The sequence below is a fragment of the Giraffa tippelskirchi genome, chromosome 5, assembly GCF_054371585.1.
Source record: "Giraffa tippelskirchi isolate mGirTip1 chromosome 5, T2T-mGirTip1v1.2.pri, whole genome shotgun sequence".
NCBI lineage: Eukaryota > Metazoa > Chordata > Mammalia > Artiodactyla > Giraffidae > Giraffa > Giraffa tippelskirchi.
In genome coordinates this window covers 59,062,498-59,082,444 of record NC_137279.1, presented here as the reverse complement: position 1 = coordinate 59,082,444, position 19,947 = coordinate 59,062,498, and the positions used below count along the sequence as shown (strand labels likewise).

At 37.7% G+C, this 19,947-nt stretch overlaps 1 protein-coding gene across 1 annotated transcript in view; it reads right to left on the bottom strand.

Moving 5' to 3' along the window:
• Positions 1 to 19,947, bottom strand: part of USH2A (usherin) — a 901,466-nt gene that overhangs the window by 471,823 nt on the left and 409,696 nt on the right. Inside the window, exon 29 of the mRNA XM_081491700.1 lies at positions 19,674 to 19,868. Within this exon, the coding sequence (XP_081347826.1) occupies positions 19,674 to 19,868 (195 nt within the window). The remainder of the gene's footprint in view (positions 1 to 19,673; positions 19,869 to 19,947) is intronic.

Below are 19,947 nucleotides of genomic sequence, written 5' to 3'. Positions count from 1 at the left end.
CTCTGAAATCTTTAGTAGGACATTGTGTCATCCGTCTAGATAATATTATAATTGGGGAATATAAAAAACAGCTCCCTTATATTGCAAAATACTTACCCTGAGACATTATTTCTTTTCAAATAATAGCTGAAGTGCAGTGTTGGAACTGTGACTGTTACATCAACTTAACAAGAAAGGTATTACTGGAGACTTTAACAAAGATCATGTCAAACCAGATACCAAGTTCGCATTCACTAAATGGTCTTAATGCTTTATTCAATCTTTCTTGTCTTTACTAAAGGAGTCCTTTTGTGTGTATATGTGTATCATGAAATTCCTTTGCTAATTTCTTCCTGCCTTAAACCTCTAGGACCTTAAAAAACAGGCAATATTTCTCTCAAAAAACTTGCATTTTTCAGCTTTTTGCTTTGGCAGAGAAGTTTACCAAATTGTATTTCATAGAAAAGTCCCAGGATTCTTAAAGAAAGATGCTGGAGAGAAACTAGATCATCTTTCAAGCCATTTATCAAAGTGCTCACATTTCCTATCTCCAGGCAGGTGAAACAATAATAAACACTGAGAAATGAGAGCTGCAAAATAGAAAACAGAGAAGAAAGCTGATGTTTTGGCTTTTGCCAACTTCAAATCACAGGTAGAAAGTTTTGGGTGGCTTGTAAATCACTTTCAAAAAAACATGCCGTACTTTGAGAGGCTAAGGTGGCATTTCTTTCCTATTTGCAATGGGGATCTTGCTTATAATGCTGTGTCTCAGTAACAAAGTTTGTCAAACCATTGGAATAATTTCCCCTAAATACAGGTTAGTATTATCCATTTCAGTAAGAAGAGCAATGTAATGGTTGAGCATTTTCTCTCTTGTCAGATTACAATTAGGCTGGGGTAGGAGAAGGGGCTGGTTAACCAAGCGGTCCTTTCTAAATCAGAATAATGACAAAGTCATCCTGTTGTTGGGGCATGCGGTCTCTCTCTTCTTTTTCTCAGTATGGAGAGTTTAACAGGATGGTTTAAAGTTGATGATTATAAAAGCTTCTGCTATTACCAAAGAATAAAAATAATCTCTCCAAGACCAGTCAAGGTAGCCTTAGACATATCCCTAGAGACCAAAGTGATTGGCCAAATGGCATTCCTTTAAATGTTAGAACATCCTTAGATTATATACTCCCCAGAAAACAAAGCAGTACTGCTGCAACAACGTACCATCATCAAAAGATATATATTACTGAGCCATATAAAGAATGAAATAATGCCGTTTGTAGTGGCAGAGCTAGAGTCTCTCATACCAAGTGAAAGTAAGTCAGAGAGAGAAAGACACATATCATATAATATCACTTATATATGAGATTTGAAAATATGGTACAAATGAACTTATTTAAAAAGCAGAAACAGAGTCATAGATGTAGAAAAAAAAACTCTACTCAATACTAGTAATGACCCTCATGGGAAAAGAATCTAAAAATGAAAGAATATACGTGTATGTAGCTGATTCACTTTGCTGTACAGCAGAAACCAACACAACATTGTAAATCGACTACACACCAATAAAAATTAGTTAAAACACACACACACACACACACACACACAAAGGTATTAATCAACTCTCCTTCTATATACCTCTAGGAAAAGTGCTATAGAACACAACTGGTCTTTATAAAGTTTCTAATCTAAGAAAATATTAGAACTAGAACTCTAATGATAACAATAATACATAGATTAAATACATAAAGCAGAATGCTTGCACACATGCCAAGTGGACAAGGGCACTTATAAAATTCAGATCCAGACCTCCCAGTCCAAAAAGATAGGAGATCTATAGGCTTTCCTGGTGGCTCAGTCAGTAAAGAATCTGCCTGTAATGTGGGAGACCTGGGTTAGATCTCTGGGTTGGGAAGATCCTTTGGAGGAGGGTATGGCAACCCACTCCAATACTCTAGCCTGGAGAATCCCCATGGACAAAGAAGCCTGGCGGGCTATGGTCCATGGGGTCACAAACAGTCAGACATGACTAAGAGACTAAGCACACTATATTTAATTAACGACAAAGAGAAGACATGGAAATCATTGAAAATATATTTCAGTATTATATTTAAAAGAATACTGAAAAATATCTACAGTGATATATTTATAAAGGAATCCTAGAGAGAAAAATATGACATATATTCTATGTCCATAGAAAACTCAGTAAGATAAAGTGGGGTAGTCTCCTTGATGACACTTAGGGGGTTTAAAATAAAGAAGTATATCCTGACAATGACAACTTTTACGAGTGGTTTGGATATGAACCTCTGTCTCCAGCAGACATCACAGAGGAGTCTTTTTTTTCACTTTGAATCTTAAACTGTTTCTACCTGGAGGCAGGCCAGATGACCTCTCAGATTCTTTTCCAGCCACAAAACTCTGTGAAATCAAAAATGGTCCCAATCATGTCAGGAAACCTGCCAGTCTCTTTTGATAATGGAAGAGGGTGAGCTGACAAAACATTCCATAAGCATATAGGAAGCATTATTGATGTCTTAAAAGCGTTAGGATCCCATGAAACAGAGGAGCCTTGGTATCTGGATTAAAATCATTGGCACCAGCAGGGCCAGGACTCTCAGTGCTAAGTGATAATGCATTTTGCATTAATGCTTAACATTGAGAAATCCTGACTGGCCACACCAAGGGAGTTTGAAGTTAAGTAAGTATATTCCCTTTGAATGGCAGTCCTGTGGACCTTGGCGGGTGCAGGAAGCCCTGGCTGAAAGAGCAGGGGCAGGAACTTGATATAAGCAGAGACAGCGTATGACAGGAGGAAATTTAAGAGCCTAGTGCGTATGGTTCCAGACTGTGTGCTCTGAGGATTTCCACCCACAGAGCAGAAAAACCTTCTCCTGGAGAACAATTTAGAAGTCCCTCGCAATGATTTGGGGGAACTTCCTAAATACAGAGGATGTATCTTTTTACTTCCTTACTTATCCTATTTTCTAGCAGTTATTGCAATGTTTAACCAAAGGTGGACCCTTGATGTTTGACCAAAAAAATCAAGACTTTTCATCTTCTTAGCTCACTCAGCTGTCTCCTTTACTATAAGACATGCCCACTCCCATTCTACCCTTTCCCAGGTGCCAGGGAAGGAGCAGATGCTGTTTCTTTTGACTCATACATTATTATTTCCAACACTTTGTTTCCTGTGTTCTAACCTCAAGTTTCAAAGGAGCAGAAGAGAAATATTCAAAATTGAAGGCAGCCTGACTAAGAGAAAATCATTGTGGAGCTAACACCAGCCGGGCAAGCTTTTGTGCCTCTAATAAAACTCTGTATGTTGAGAAGCAGGAAAACGGCAGAGGAGTCGGCTTTGACGCTGAGATTTTATGATTAACTCCTCTGACTTGATGCAGACAAGTATAAATGCTCGGCCTGGAATCCAAGCCTGAGATGTAAAGCAAAATGGCATCCTTTTCAAAGCCCAACACAGTTTGGAGAAGAAAAGAGACTCTGTTTCTATTTACATCCCAGAGCTGACACCCCCCCCACCCCCTCACCGCCCCCCTCAGCTGCCAACCTAGGTGTTTGGCCTGTATCCACTCTACTCTGTTCCCCTTCATTATGTTAATCTGTGGGCGGAAAGATTTCTGTCATCTTCGAATCGCTTGTGCAGCAATAGTAAACACCTTGGCCTGTCTGTAATTGGACAGGTGTCTGCACTGATGTCACCCAGCTTTTAATTCAATTAAAGAACTGGCTGCTCTATTCTCATTATCCACTCATTTCCGTTGCACTCTGAGTGTGGCGGCGAAATGTGCACACAGCCGTCACTACCCAGAGTCCAAAGTCTGTGGTCCCCAGGCAAAGATCATACAGAATATTTCAAACGGACTCCAACAATCCAAGCACATTTTTCCTGTTAGCAAAGGCATTTGGAATAAGATGGAGAATTTGTTCTCTTTCCTTACCTTTAAAGTCTCTATTGTCTAAACGGTGTCTTCTACCTACTGGCCAGTAATTAGGAGCCGTCTAGCAAAAAGAAAAGCCATTTCTAGCTTTTCCTCCCCGGGGCTCTCCTCCATCTCAAGAGAACTCATCAGAGTACAATGCTCTTATTTATTTGCTGGCATTTCACATTTGGATCAAGAAGGTGAGGGTGGGGAAGAGCAAGGCATTTATTAAGAGGGCCATCTGGTAAGGGACCCCACACAGGCAGAGTTGAGACTGCTACCTAGGGATACAGTAGAAGAACCCACTTTTAAAAGAAAGCCAGCCAGGGGAAGGGGAATAGCAGAGAAGGGGACTTTTCTGGCTCAAGATTTTGCTATAGTGCTGAGAAATCCTAATTTTTTAAAGTGTCTTACACTCCAAAATGAGTTTTGAGCTGCCAACCAAACCAGTGGATGGATGAAAAAGAGTAAATTTATCCAACATGCCATGCTTTTTGCCCACTTAAAGGAACCTCTGAAAATACATTAAAGTTTTAACACATACATTGTGACACAATGACCGTATGAAACTGAACATTTGTTAAATTTGTTAAATATGAATGAAAATTTAATAGTCTAACAGAGATCTGGAAACACACACAGGATGCTTCTCCACTGGTAGGAAATTGACATTTGTTGTTTTGTTTAGGACAATATTTTAAATAAAAATAAGGATCTCTAAGATTTATAAAATGAAAGTTAATTTTTATTTTATCCAAAAGGTAGAAAAATGAATGTGCTTACCCCAAAGCTAATGGAACTCTTTGGAAATTCTAAAACTAACATTTTACATTTAATTTCCTGCAAATGGATTTTCTGACTCTGTTTAAAACTTCTAGTAGGGAGCACCTTGGATCAAAGATTAAACAGTTTGATTTTATGAACAGGAAAAACAATTTCTTTATTCTTTTATTTTTTAAAATAAAATTTAAGGTTTAACCTCAGTCTTCAGGAATAATTGAAACAGTGATTTCAACTAATCTCAAAGCATTATCCCGTTAAGATTCTCTCAATTGGCTTACATCTAACCTCACATTTTTAATCAATGCCTTCATATTAAGAACTGCAGAGTCTCTGTCATTTCCCTTCTAATTCTGCAATTGGTTTGAAGTTACCCACTCATCTTAACTCTTTGTCTAACATAAGGGACTGACACTGACATCATTAGAACTCTCTAAGAAAATATCAGGCTTGACTAAGCAAGGAGGCAGCAAGGAGACAGAAGGAAAAGGAATAGATGAGAAAGGAAAGTCGTCCCTTACTGATCAGTGTCCTAGGTCCCCTGGTAAAAGCCTCTTATAGGATAAGCCTGTTGTACAGAGGGGGTTGTACGGAGGGGGCTGCTGTTGGGCAGAGTGTAAAGGTCAGTTAGGTCCAGCAGCAGATTCAAGGTCAGAAACTATGTCTTCTGACTCCAAGATCATTATTCTTCCCCTCCCAGTTCTGGAAGAAGAAAGAAGGCATGTTGAAGTTACGTTACTAAAAATAATAGCATATTGTATAGTAAGAACTTGATTTAAATATACCCTAAATGTGTCAATAGGTTCAAAGTTATTACTAAAACCTGCTGTGTACGAACAGAGAGTAGAATGCTTATCCTTTCAAGGGAGCAAGTGTATATGCTTATAATATTCCCTTAAAAAAAAACAACTGATTCACAAGAAACTATTATCAGTGTGTATACATTTGTGTGTTATTTGAGTATAATATTATATGCACACACACATATATATAAAGTTTGTAATTAATCCCAAATACAATACAAATATAAAATGGTCATAAAAGTTAGAAAACAGAAAACTTGTTCCTTTACCAAATATGATCAGTAAACTTGAAGATTATATCCAACACTATACTATGACCAGGCTGGATGAAAGGCCGAGCTGGATGAAGCACAAGCTGGAATCAAGATTGCTGGGAGAAATATCAATAACCTCAGATATACAGATGACACCACCCTTACTGCAGAAGGCGAGGAAGAACTAAAGAGCCTCTTGATGAAATTGGAAGAGGAGAGTAAAAAGCTAGCTTAAAGCTCAACATTCAGAAAACTAAGAGCATGGCATCTGGTCCCATCACTTCATGGCAAATAGATGGGGAAACAATGGAAACAGTGAGAGACTTTATTTTGGGGGGCTCCAAAATCACTGCAGATGGTGATTGCAGTCATGAAATTAAAAGACGCTTGCTCATTGGAAGAAAAGTTATGACCAATCTAGATAGCATATTAAAAAGCTGAGACATTACTTTGTCAACAAAGGCCTGTCTTGTCAAAGCTATGGTTTTTCCAGTAGTCGTGTATGGATGTGAGAGGTGGACTATAAAGAAAGCTGAGCACCGAAGAATTGATGCTTTTGAACTGTGGTGTTGGAGAAGACTCTTGAGAGTCCCTTGGACTGCAAGGAGATCCAACCAGTCCATCCTAAAGAAATCAGTCCTGAATATTCATTGGAAGGACTGATGCTGAAGCAGAAACTCCAGTATTTTGGCCACCTGAAGCGAAGAACTGACTCATTTGAAAAGACCCTGATGCTGGGAAAGATTGAAGGCAGGAGAAGGGGACGACAAAGGATGAGATGGTTGGATGGCATCACCGACTCGAAGGACATGAGTCTGAGTGAGCTCCGGGAGTTGGTGATGGACAGGGAAGCCTGGTGTACTGCAGTCCATGGGGTCGCAAAGAGTTGGATATGACTGAGCAACTGAATTGAGCTGATACTATGGCCAACATCCACAGTTGATTACCACTCTATAGCAAAACTGATATATTACCATCATTTTTAACCATTGTACAGCATGTCATCAAAAAAAACAAAAAAAATCCAAATCTTGCACTGCAAGTTCTTACTGCATAAAATAAAATGAATAACTTGTAGAAAGCCCCATCTGAAGCTTTCACAATGTACCAGGAGTTCAAGCACATTATATATTCAGGAGAGTTAGAGAAAGCTATTAACTCATCAACACTACATTACCTGATGAAATTCTTCTACATTAGCTAAGCAGGAACATGACATCATTTCTATTTTTACTGTTTATGTCATAAGCCATATTTTTGTTCTGTGAAATGCTTTCAGACCAATTTCCTTTAAGATTTACATTTAAAGAAATAGCTTATAATAAACTATAAATATGAAATATTAATTTATGGAGTACTATAAAAATGGCCAAGACTTCCTCAAAATTCATATTTTAATGTGTGCTCAGTCAGTCATGTCTGACTCTTTGCGACCCCATGGACCATAGCCCACCAGGCTCCTCTGTCCATGGAACTTTTCAGGCGAGAATACTGCAGTGGGTTGCCATTTCCTACTCCAGAGGATCTTCCTGAGCCAGAGACTGAGCCTCAGTCTCTTGTGTGTCTCCTGCATTGGCAGGCTGCTTCTTTACCACTGTACCACCTGGGAAGCCCTGATACTACACTTGATCTTAGCTAAAAGCCTGAGAAGTGATCCATCTTTTAACAAGATCATCAAAATGAATTTTTCAAATTTACCTCTGATGTTTGCCTATTGTGGCAGAAACCGCTAAATGCCCTCTCATTACATACTCTCTTTTTCCATAGTAAAATAAAAAGACCTTTTTTAGTTGGGCCAATGGCCACTTTGAATAAAGAAATTTCCCAGAAATCTGTGCAGCTAGATATAGCCATGTAGCTAAGTTCTAATCACAGAATGTAATCAAAGGTGGAGGAATAATTTCTGAAATAGATCATTAAGGTGAATGTGTACCTCCTCATTCAATGATTCCTCCTTTCTGCTGGATAGAAATTAGACTGGATGGCTGATGCTCCAGCAGCCATTTTGGACCTTGAAGTAAAAGTCTTGTCTAGCAAAAAGATGAAGAATGTGGGTCCCTATAACTGTTAATATCATTCCCTACATTGACTAACTGTGAACATCTATTACCAGAGAGAGAAAAACTTAATTTTGTTGAAGTCACTGTTATTTTGGATTCTCTGTCTCTCAAAAAAAATTAACTAAAAATGAAAAACTTATCTCTACTGATTTTCCCCCATGAAACACTCATTTTTAAGTGAGTGTTTAAATATGAGTGTTTAACACTCATATTTAAAGACATAATATTGTACTTTAGAGAAAGTACTGCTAGTATATACATTTTACCATCAACTTAAAAAATCGGGAAAAAAAAGGCAGATGTTAACAGTAGGATCTAGCACTAACCTGGAACATAGTAGATGATGCTTTTGTTTTTAATAAGTGAATAGTTTCTGCTCTGTGTCATTATCATATCTGTGGCAGTATTGACTTCAATTATTTTTAATTGCAATATATATCCCTTGAGCTCCATTATGAGGTATAAGTTTGGAACTAATTTTTTATTCTATTCATTCTACCAATATTTTTCCCTATTGGGAATATGTATATTAAGTTCTGAATACATATTTAAGTTGTGGTAGTTCTGAATATTATTTCATAAAATTAGAGAACTATCACACTGCTGAGACTTTAGTCAGAACCAGTAGTTGAAACTTCATCTCAGCATGATAAAACAATTGTAACATTATGTTAACTACAGGGTTAGTAACAAAACCCTGCATTTGTTCATTTATGTATTTCTTCATTCCTTCAATAAAAATGCATTGATTGTCTGCTTCCAGCAAGTTACTAAACAAGACTTAAAATAAATATAAAACAAGATACTTGTCTTCTGGAAGCTGTCTAATGAAAAAAAATAGAATGGATGAACAAAGAGCAGCCATATGCAGTTTTAACAACTGTGAGATAAGATTTCTCAGTTGAATAAAAAAATTGCATGGCATTGAAGATTTTATTACAGTTATTTCTCTGTAGGCTCCTCAGATATGACAATTTTATATATAATATATGCATCATTATGTGCATAAACATACACATAAAGAGCAGCATCTTAACTTATGGATGGACTAATGGTTGGGGTTAAGTTCCAAAGTTGGACAGAAGGCAGCATTACTCATAATTTAAAGTCCCTTTGACAACTCCTTGCATGCTAAGTTTTTTAGTCATGTTCAGCTCTTTGCAATCTCATGGACTGCAACCCACCAGGCTCCTTTGTCCATGGGATTCTCCAGGTAAGGATACTGGAGTGGGTCACCATGCCTTCCTCCAGGGGATCTTCTTGACCCAGGGATCACACATGTGTCTCCTATGTCTCCTGCATTGGCAGGGGGCTTCTTTACCACTAGAGCCACCTGGGAAGCCCTTGGCCTATAAAGTACAGTGCATTTGATTTTGTGTATGCCTCTAACTTCTCATGAATCGGTGATTCTCTATGGCTATTAGTTCTTTGTTCTTTTTGTAGGCACCCCAGCAAAGAGTTTCCCTTTTAGTCAATAGTTGGGAAACCCTAAAACTATTCATATATACTTTCCTTCTGACAGGTATTAACAGTTTCAGGATTGGATATCATCTTTTGCCTGTAAAATTAGTTTTAAAGTTTTTTCACTCTTCTTCATGCTTTCCCCACTTCCAAGGTATGTGGTTAAAAGTGTGTAATTGAAATACACAGATGAGACTTCACTACAAGATTACAATTCTGTTTCACAAGTTGAATTGCCCTGGTCTCTTCTTTAGCCCTAACAGGAATTTGGCATATAGAATATAAATAGTGGACTCTCTGCCTTTCTAATGGGCATCATGGCTGGAGGATGAGAGGGTTGGGATTGTTAGAAATGTAGTATCTCTCACCACAGTCTCAGACCTACTGAATCAAAATCTGAAGTTTACCAAGATCCTAAATAATTCTCACTTCCTTTTCATTAGCAACTTTCGAAAGCACTGCCCTTAAGGGTCAGAGGCTCTACTCACACTACTTCTATTTATTCACCTGCTCTAGCATCGGACATGACTGAAGCGACTTAGCAGCAGCAGCAGCATTGTTCTACCCACATGTAGCTGGAACAAGCGACAGGGACAAAGCAGGGACAAATTCAAGCCCAGCAGGTGAAAGTGATGCCATCTCACCTGTTCTTCCTCTCACTTCAGTGTTTTTTTTAATGTGTGGTTCATAAACCCCTGCAAGAGGACCAACTATAACACTTGGTAAAAGGCAGATTTCTCAATCCTAGCCCAAATACACAGAATCTTGTGCATGGAACCCAAGAATCTGTATTTCATCAGCAATCCAGTAACACCTTAGGACCAATAGAGTTGAAACTCACTAATTGTTACTACTAGCTGTGGAAGAGACAGAAAAATGAGAGATTTTACAATATGGAAACCATTTTTTTTTCAGGTACAAGACTAACATCTACTGTATATGAGGACCGAACCAGTTTTCAGAGCAAGAGTGATATTATCAACTGCATTATATATTAAAATGTCTTTTTTTCCTTTGTAATATAGATTTATTTAAGTCATCTAAAATATTATGATTATTGGCTTATCAGCTATACTATAGTAAATAATAAATTTGATTATTATCTGAAGAAGGAATTCAACTCTTTTAGAGTTTAGCTCAATGTAACACGACAATAAAAAAGAAAATATCTTCTGTGTATCAATTATTTTCCTAGCACTGTGCCAGGTGCTGTGCTAATTAAGCCAATAATTAAGTTTACATTTTAAACATCTTAAGGAAATAAAGAAAAAAATGATATATGAGCAGATTCTTGAATCTGCTTCTTCTTGACAAAATTTCAAATCAAATTGGGAACGGTCTTTCTGAGCAGTCCTGGATTTGAAAGGAAATGCCAGGACTGTCTCTCTGGGCAGTAGCTTCACATGTTAACAGGGCTGGAGGGAAAAAATCAGCAAGACTATGCAGAGTTAATTGGAGCCCTTTGCAACTAGTCTAAAGATGCACTGGACTGATAACTGCAGGGCTTTCTACCCTGAGGCTCCAGCTGAGAAAATGAACTTTCAAGAACTCCCTGCTCTGAACCCTGGCCTTTGGAGGGCACAGAATCTAGACTCTGTGGCCCAAAGGGGCCCATTTGCACCTGAGTGGGGCTGTTAACCCTTGGACCCTCCACACTACTGGGATTTATCTCATTTAATCCTCTGGTAGCCAAACTCATCAATGGTAAATATTCTGTCTCACGCTTCTATTCTTCCAGCTCTCTTAGTTAATAGTCTTTTTTTTTCTTTTGTCTTCTGCATTTTGTTACTCTGACCATAATTTCCTATTTCTTTCCAAGAATCATTTCATTTAATTTTTGTTGTCCTGTGATATTCCTTTGCTAATTTTATCACTTTCTTTTAATGGCTCATCATTTTTATTCAGGCATTTCTCTTTTTTCATCCTATATTTGCAAGTTGCAGTTGGGATGTGGAGGTCCTCATAAGAATTTCTGGCTAAAACTGAGACTTGATCACTGGTGTCAAACACCATGAATAGTGTTTCCAATGCTGGCTGTACAACAGAATTACCTGCTGACACTTTAAAAATACCAATGCCCAGGCTATATTCAAAACAAATAATCAGATTCTTCTAGGTGAGACACAGGCATCTGTATTTTTTAAGGACAGCCAGGGGGATCAGTGTGTATCCTTGGTTGAGAATTTCCACCTCATTTTGTTGTTCAGTCACTCAGTCATGTCCGACTCTTTGCAACCCCATGAACTGCAGCATGAGAGGGTTCCCTGTCCTTCACCATCTCCCACAATTTGCTCAAACTCATGTCCATTGAATTGGTGATGCTATCCAACCATCTCATCCTCTGTCATACCCTTCTCCTCCTGCTTTCAATCTTTCCTAGCATTAGGGTCCTTTCAAATGAGTCAGCTCTTTGCATCAGGTGGCCAAAGTATTGGACCTTCAGCAACAGTCCTTCCAATGAGTATTCAGGACTGATTTCCTTTAGGATTGTCTGGTTTGATCTCCTTGCAATCCAAGGGACTCTAAAAAGTCTTCTCTAACACCAAAGTTCAAAAGCATCAGTTCTTCGGTGCCCAGCCTTCTTTATGGTCTAACTCTCACATCCATACATGACTACTGGAAAAACCACAGCTTTGACTATATGGATCTTTGTTGGCAAAGTAAAGTCTCTGCTTTTTAATAGGCTGTCTAGTTTTATCACAGCTTTTCTTTCAAGGAGCAAGGGTCTTTTAATTTCATGGCTAAAATCACCATCTGCAGTGATTTTTGGAGCCCAAGAAAATAAAGTCTCTCACTGTTTCCATTGTTTCCCCATCTATTTGCATAGAATTGATGGGACCAGATGCTATGACCTTAGTTTTTTGAATGTTGAGTTTTAAGCCAACTTTTTCACTCTCCTCTTTCATCTTCATCAAGAGCCTCTTTAGCTTCTCTTCACTTTATGCCATAAGGGTGGTATCATTTGCATATTCAAGGTTAATGGTATATCTCTGGCAATCTTGATTCTAGTTAGTGCTTCATCCTGCCCAGCATTTTGCATGATGTACTCTACATAAAATTTAAATAAGCAGGGTGACAATATACAGCCTTGACATATTCCTTTCACAATTTGGAACCAGTCCGTTGCTCCACGTCCAGTTCTAACTCTTGATTCTTGACCTGCATACAGGTTTCTAAGGAGACAGGTGAAGTGGTCTGGTATTCCCATCTCTCTAAGAATTTTCCACAGTTTGTTGTGATCCACACAGTCAAAGGCTTTCACATAGTCAATGAAACTGAAGTAGATGTTTTTCTGGAATTCTGCTTTTTCTATGATCCAACGGATGTTGGCAATTTGATCTCTGGTTCCTCTGCCTTTTCTAAATCCAGCTTGAACATCTGGAAGGTCTCAGTTCATGTACTGTTGAAGCCAGCTTGAAGGATTTTGAGCATTACTCTGCTAGCATGTGAAATGAGTGTAATCATGTGGTAGTTTGAACATTCTTTGGCATTGCCCTTCTTTGGGACTGGAATGAAAATACCAATGAAATGACCACAGGTTTTGAAGTACAAAAAGACAGTACGTGAAGACAAACGGACAACTTGAAGAAGAACTCAGGGCAAATCTTATCCTGAGGTGGATACAAAATGCCCACAAGTTCTCAGTTCTCCTCCTCCACCTGAGACTGAGAAGAAAAGAGTTGACTTTTACCAATTACTGTGGGGCTAATGCAAATTTACCTTAATTGACTCCATCCTAATCCCAGTGAAGGTTTTTATTAACAACAACTAGTTGCCCAGTAAAATGACATGAAAACGATTTGATTTTCCTGATCAAACACTCAGTATGAAGATAAAAGTCAGGGATATGGCAAATGAACTACGGAAGTGCATTTTACTGATGGGGAAAAAAATCTGTAACTCAAAAGGAACAAGAGACTATAGCACTCAAATTACAGAAGACTATCATGCTCAGGGGAGGATTTTATTCAGGAAGCTTGTAAAATTTAAAAATCACCAGTTTCATGCTACCAAGATCAAAAAGAACTTGGAATCCGTTAAACGAGAGACAGAAGGTAAATGATAAACAATAGAGATGAAAATTGATAATACTGAGAAAAAGGCAGAAATCAAAGTGAGCTTGGTGAGAAAGAAATTCAAATGATATAAAAGACCGAAGCAGAAGAGTTTTAAAAATCATCTCAGAAGATTCAAAGAGCAGAATTAGTAGTGTCAAAGTCAGAAAATGAAAAAAATATGAAGTAATAAGCAACCAAATAGTATAAAGATAACAATTAATTCATTGAACTTTTATTATGTGCCTATTTACAAGCAAAATATTCTAAGAGTTAATTCATTTTTAAATCTTTGCAGCAATTTTACAACATAAAGAGGGTTTTTACCTTGAATTTATAGATGAGGACACTCCAATATAGGGATACGTTTTCAAATTTGCCTGACACCATACTAAATGATGTAACTGGGATTTGAACTCAGATTGATTTAACTCTGGGACTTCCCTGGTGACTCAGATGGTAAAGAATCTGCCTGTGGTACAGGAGACCCAGGTTCAATCCCTGGGTCAGGAAGATACCCTGGAGAAGGTAATGGCAACCCACTCCAGTATTCTTGCCTGGAGAAGTATAGACAGAGAAGCCTGGCAAGCTACAGCCTAAGGGTCACAAAGAATCAGACAACACTGACCAACTAATACGTTGACTTTCACTTTGATTTGACTGGACAACTGTGTTCTAGACTTCTAAAATGAGGGAGGAAAACTGGGAAGAAATGTATACCATTGAAAACTCCTATTTCTCAACAGTAAACTTTCCAAGCCAAAGAGAGATTCAAATTTGAAGAAAAAGAGCTTGCTATATAACATGAAAAAAAAAAAAATTCGTGAAAAGAAACCAAAGCATTTTATTATAACTTTATTGGTTAAGGACCCTTTTTGAACCAATACAGCTAAATCGACTTATGGATTCAGGATTTATTTGATGGTTCCATTCAAAAAATACCACTCTAATAACCAAAAATTAAACTTTAAAATCTTAACAAGAGTCACCTGAGAAATGCTAAAGAGGGATTATTTTCAAGATCAATAACAAAGCTACTCATCATGATCTGCTTTGTTTTGCTCTCTCTGGGTCCTTGTTCTCTTAATCAATTGACAAAACAGCTCCCATCAACCAATTTCTACACTCCTAATATCTTCACCAAATCCATTATTTCTGGCTCTATATTTTCTTATCCCTTCTTTTTCACTCTCTAGTTGTTGGTTTTTTTTCTTTTGCTGTGAAATCTGACTTTGATACTTATTCAGCCTGGCTTTGGTGCCCCTCAATTCATACTCCCCTCTCTTAATAGCCCAATTCTTCAGAATAAAAGTCCATCTTGCAGTACCAGAGTTCTCCATAACCTTTAAGATTACTTCTTACATATGTCCTTATCTGTTCACTTCTGTGTAAGCAACAGATACGTATTTAGGACCTCTTGAGAGGAAAAAACAGTTATAGAATTCATAGTCCAGCACAAGCAAGAACGGAAATAAAGGAATAGCAAAAAAATTAATTAATTAAAAGTATTGAAATAGAATAACAAACAAAACCAGAAAGCATAAAATAGGGTGGCAGAAATAAGAGCAATTGTAAAAATTACAAAAATAAATATGAATTAAACTCCCCTACTAAAATACAGAGAGCTTTAAGTTGAATATAAAGTTAAATCAAACTAGATTCTGTTTACACAGATATACTTCAAACAATGTAACTTTAAAAGTGGCAAATGTAAATGTAATAAGAAAAAGAAAAATACAAACAAAAAACAAGCTTCCAAAGTAACACAACTGACAAATTGAAGAAACTGACAAAACTGCAATAATTGAGATTTTTTTTCCTTAGTTTTTCACAGATTGGATATATAAAAATAAATAGTGATTGGTCAGAGGTTCTGTAATTTTCTTCTCTCTATATACCATTCACATGCTTGAAATGTCCTACAGAAACATGCAACAGTTTATTGTACTGATTTTCAATCTTGGAGGTAGGATTACCTTTCAGAATCTTGTGTAATTTGAGAAGACTCTCTGCCCTGTTTCTTATTTGATCTTACCTCAAATTTAGAATTGCTTATTCAGAAGATATGCATTATATATATATGTATATGTATATTATAAATATGGTATATCTAATAAGCAAATATTAGCATACCCTGAATGGAGAGTATGGATATTTTTTTCCAAATTACCCATAGAAAACTAACAAAATTTTTTTAAAGATATTATATCAACTATAGAAAATGTCTTTTAAAATCAGCACATAAAAACATAAATCAAAATAAAAGAAAAATAAGAAATGGGGGTGTTGCAACACATAAGGCAAACTTAAGTACAATATTCTTCATATGTAAAGAGATACTTAAAATCAATGAGAAAAATGTGAATCCTCCAATAGAAAAACTGATAATGAAACATGATAGGTATGTCATAAAAGAAGTATATATTATCAGTAAACATGAAAATGCTTAATGTCTCTAGGAATCAAATACACCAAATTAAAATAATACTCTGACATATTTTTTTAAAATTTACAGTTTAACTGTAGAACTTGTCAACTAGGATATAAAGTGAAATATACAATCTTGCATTCTGCTTGCTGGTGGGAGTATGATTTATATAGTCTTTTTGGCACATATTTGACAACCTAAAAATATAACTGTATCTTTGTTAAGAAATTACCGTATGTTAAGCATTGTGCTAGATGCTTTAAAAACTTCTGATAGCTAACATTTACCCAGTGCGACAGTGTGTCAAGTGCTGCCCTGTGTGCTGTACATACACATGGACTCCCTTAATCCTCACAGCTGTCCTGTGAGGTGGGTAGCTATTTCATTACCCATAGGGAAACAGAAGCACAGACATGTTAATTAATGTGTCTAAGTTTACACAGCTGAAAAGAGAGCTGAAATATTATATCAGTTAATATATTTAATATTCTTCTGAGGTTAATATTATTCTCCCATTTTATAGGTTAAGACACTATAAAGAGATCCAGGAGAATACACAATTTCCCCAATGTTACAGGGAGGGTAAGCAGCAGAGATCTGTATCAATGTCTGCTTGAGCCAGCTTCCTAGGTGGCTCAGATGCTAAAGAACCTGCCTGCAATGCAGGAGACCCAGGTTCAAACCCTGGGTTGGGAAGATTCTTGGAGAAGGGAATGGCAACCCACTCCAGTATTCTTGCCTAGAGAATTCCATGGACAGAGGAGCCTGGCATGCGACAGTCCATGGAGTCGCAAAGAGTTGGACATGACTGAGTGACTAACACACACACTGCTTGACCTCAGAGTCCCAGACTGAATACTGCTTTAAGAATCTTTGATCTAATTGCTCCATTTCGAGGACTTTAACCTACCATCAATGTCAGGCATTCCTCCAAAGATTTGTATGCAGACTTTTAAAAATCCTGTTAATTATAACAGCAAAATTTGGAAATCCAGAAAATAAGAGGAGACTGAGACAAAACGAGATTGGGAGAGAGGCAGTGGAAAGCAGCTGAAGAATTTTAAAGAGAGGAGCTTGATGTCTGGTCACTTGGTGGGATGGAATCATGGCGGTTGTGGGGTGGAGGTGTCATGAGAAAGGAGAGTATTGTAGTTGTCCAGGTAAGATATTGGAATGGTTTACCTTGGACAGTAGATAAGGGGAGACACAGATGAATTTAACACCTAGTTTAGAAAATGGAATCAATAAAACATGGATATATGATGTATGAACAGGATGTAAACATCTCAAAAATTCTCAAGCTTAATTAACTGGGCAGCTGGAGATGTCATTTATTAATATTGAGAATGCATGAGGAATAGGAATTCAGTTTTGAAGAAGGTAAATTTAGAAATAATGAGACATCTACTGGAAATGTCAATTTTTTCAAATGCCTTCTGGATACACACATTTGGAAGTCTGGGTAGGATGTGCATTTAGAAGTCAATAGTGTCTGTAGGGTATTGGATGCTTTGTGAGTCTATGAGTTTCCTAGAGCAAGATTGTAGAAAAAAAATGAAAAAAGAGAGAGAAAAGGTCCCAGGTCTAAACCCTGAGGTCTTTCAAAAGGCAGAGTTGAGCTTTGAGGGAGTGGTCAAAGACACTGAGAAAAGGGGACCCAGAAGCAGAACAATCAGAAAAGTGATGAAATATTTCAAGAGATGGTAAGAAATCCACAGTGTAGAATGCTATCAAGCCGAGGAGACCAGGACTGTAAAGTGTTCTGTGGATATTTAAAATGGAAGTTTTTGGAGTCCTCAACAAGGCAAGAAAGCAGAAGAAGCCACACCTAGTGAAGAAATGGGGACAACATCACAGATGCCTTAGGAAGAGGAGAGAGACAGCAATAGCTGGAAGGGACTTTGGATAAAAGGATGATTTTTATCATTGGTTTGGGTTTGTTTGTGTTTAACAATGGGTGTTGATAGATGCATTTGAATAATCCTAGGCAGAACCCAAATGGGCAGAGGCTCTAACTTTGGCATTACCAACATCACTAGAGGAGGGCTTGGTAAAATGGGACTGCTGAGCTCCGCTTCACAGCTTCTGCTTCAGCACATGGGGGTCAGCTGGAGAATTTGCATTAATAAGAAGGTCTCAGGGGAGACTGTTCATCCAAGTCCTAGGACCACACTTGGTAAACAACTGTAGGAGACAGAGATTAAAATATAAGTAAGAGGAAGAGAAAGAAAGTGAAGTTGTTTGGTCGTGTCCGACTCTTTGCGACCCCATGGACTGTAGCCTACCAGGCCCCTCAGTCCATGGAATTTTTCAGGCAAGAGTACTGGAATGGGTTGCCATTTCCTTCTCTAGGGGATCTTCCCGACCCAAGGATCCAACCCTGGTCTCCCATGTTGCAGGAAGCCGCTTTACTGTCTGAGCCACCAGGGAAGCCCTACAAGAGGAAGAGAGACCACCAGTAATAGCTCTGAAAAAGCAGGTAAAGTTGGGGTTCATAGGACTTTTGAAGATTTTATTTTTAATAGCATAAGGGAAGCTATGTAAAAACAGAAAGGGAAATGGCAAGAAATGTGAAAAAAATGAAAATAATATCATATGCCAAAGATGTTTTTAAATGTTTTAACATCCATTAATTCACTAAACCAGTAATAACAGTGCTCTTGGTCAGAAAAATGCAATTAATGTGTATATTTCATAAGAAGAGAGTGACAGAAATTCTCTATGATAGATTTTTGCTTCTTTTGGTGTCTAAGAAAATCTCATATATAAGACTATCGGCTGAGTGGGATAAAGAAGGAAGGCTAACATCTAGATAGTTTGGAAAAATATAAAATGTTTAACGAGGAGAATGGGAGAAGGAGCTTATTATAGAAATACAGTAGGATTGGTGACATTACTGAGTGTCCAACAGAAAATGGGAACTGAGACTTTTTCCTGCCCACTTAGCTGCAATGTGCAGCCTGGGCAAAGGCCTAATCAGATTGGGTTTTTATCAGATGGGTAAAATAGAGGACAAAGGAAATGAAAGATAAACAACTTTTTTTAATTGGTTGTATATTTGGGCTGTAGATTCAAAGGAATCTAAAACAAGGAAGTAAAGCTTGATAGAGTTGACTGATGTGTTAGAAAAACAATTAAGGCCACTTTGAAAATCCATCTAATTTGTCAAGTTCTGAAAGTATCTCTGACACAGGAAAAATATTTTTTCTATTAAATTTTTTGATGCATTTTATTTTTTTTGGTCAAAGGGTTAAATTTGGCTTTCCATTCAAATTGGCCTTAACGTTTCATGAGGCTGAAAACTACTATCTTACGACACATGCAGAAATTTGAGCCTGGGACCTTGTGTGATGCTCGTGAGTGTATTTCACTCCCTCCGGTCTGCTCACCATCCATGCTGCGCCATGAGAAATTGATTCACTGATTTGCCAGTCAAACTTCTGGTGCTCTAATCTCCTCTACCTGGACATAATTAGGTTTAATAAACAATTTTACAATAAATAATGGTACTGTGAACTTGGGCTAGTCCCATCGAGTAAACTTTTGCATGGTAAAATAGGTCACTGGCACCCTATGTATACATAAGATCTTGAAAAGATTTACATTTTAAGGGAGTATAAGCACCATAGGTATAAGAATCTGATTAAGGGTGACAGCCACTTGTGACCTAACCTTTTGGGGATGGAGAAAGTACCAGCCTTGCAATGAAACTATCCGTGAGAGCCCATAAACATTTATAGAATTATTTTTCATCCTTCATGGGTAGAGGTGTCCGTATAATTAGATAATTCTTGTTGTTTGTAACCAAGCAAAAATCTGAGAATTTTTCATATACTAGGAAAAAAGGCTTGAAGGATGTTTGTATTCAAAGTCAAAACAAAAAGAAAATTAATAAGATCTATTCCCTCGAGGAACCCGCTTTACCTGTGAAGGTGTTGGTATCGACAAGCTCAGAGCTGGCAGAGGGCATGCGGGGTGGACCAGGAGTGTCCTCACTGTAGGCTCTCAGGATATACTTCTCAATTACACCTCTAACCACAACAGGTTCATCCCAGGTCACCTCGATGCTATAGCCATTTATGCTGCGGACTCCTGAGGGAGTTGGCACACTTTGTGGAGCTGTGAAAGGATAAAAGAGAAAATAGGCAGAATGGCAGTTCTGAAAAGACTATTGCTCCTATTCTTCACTTTTAATGGC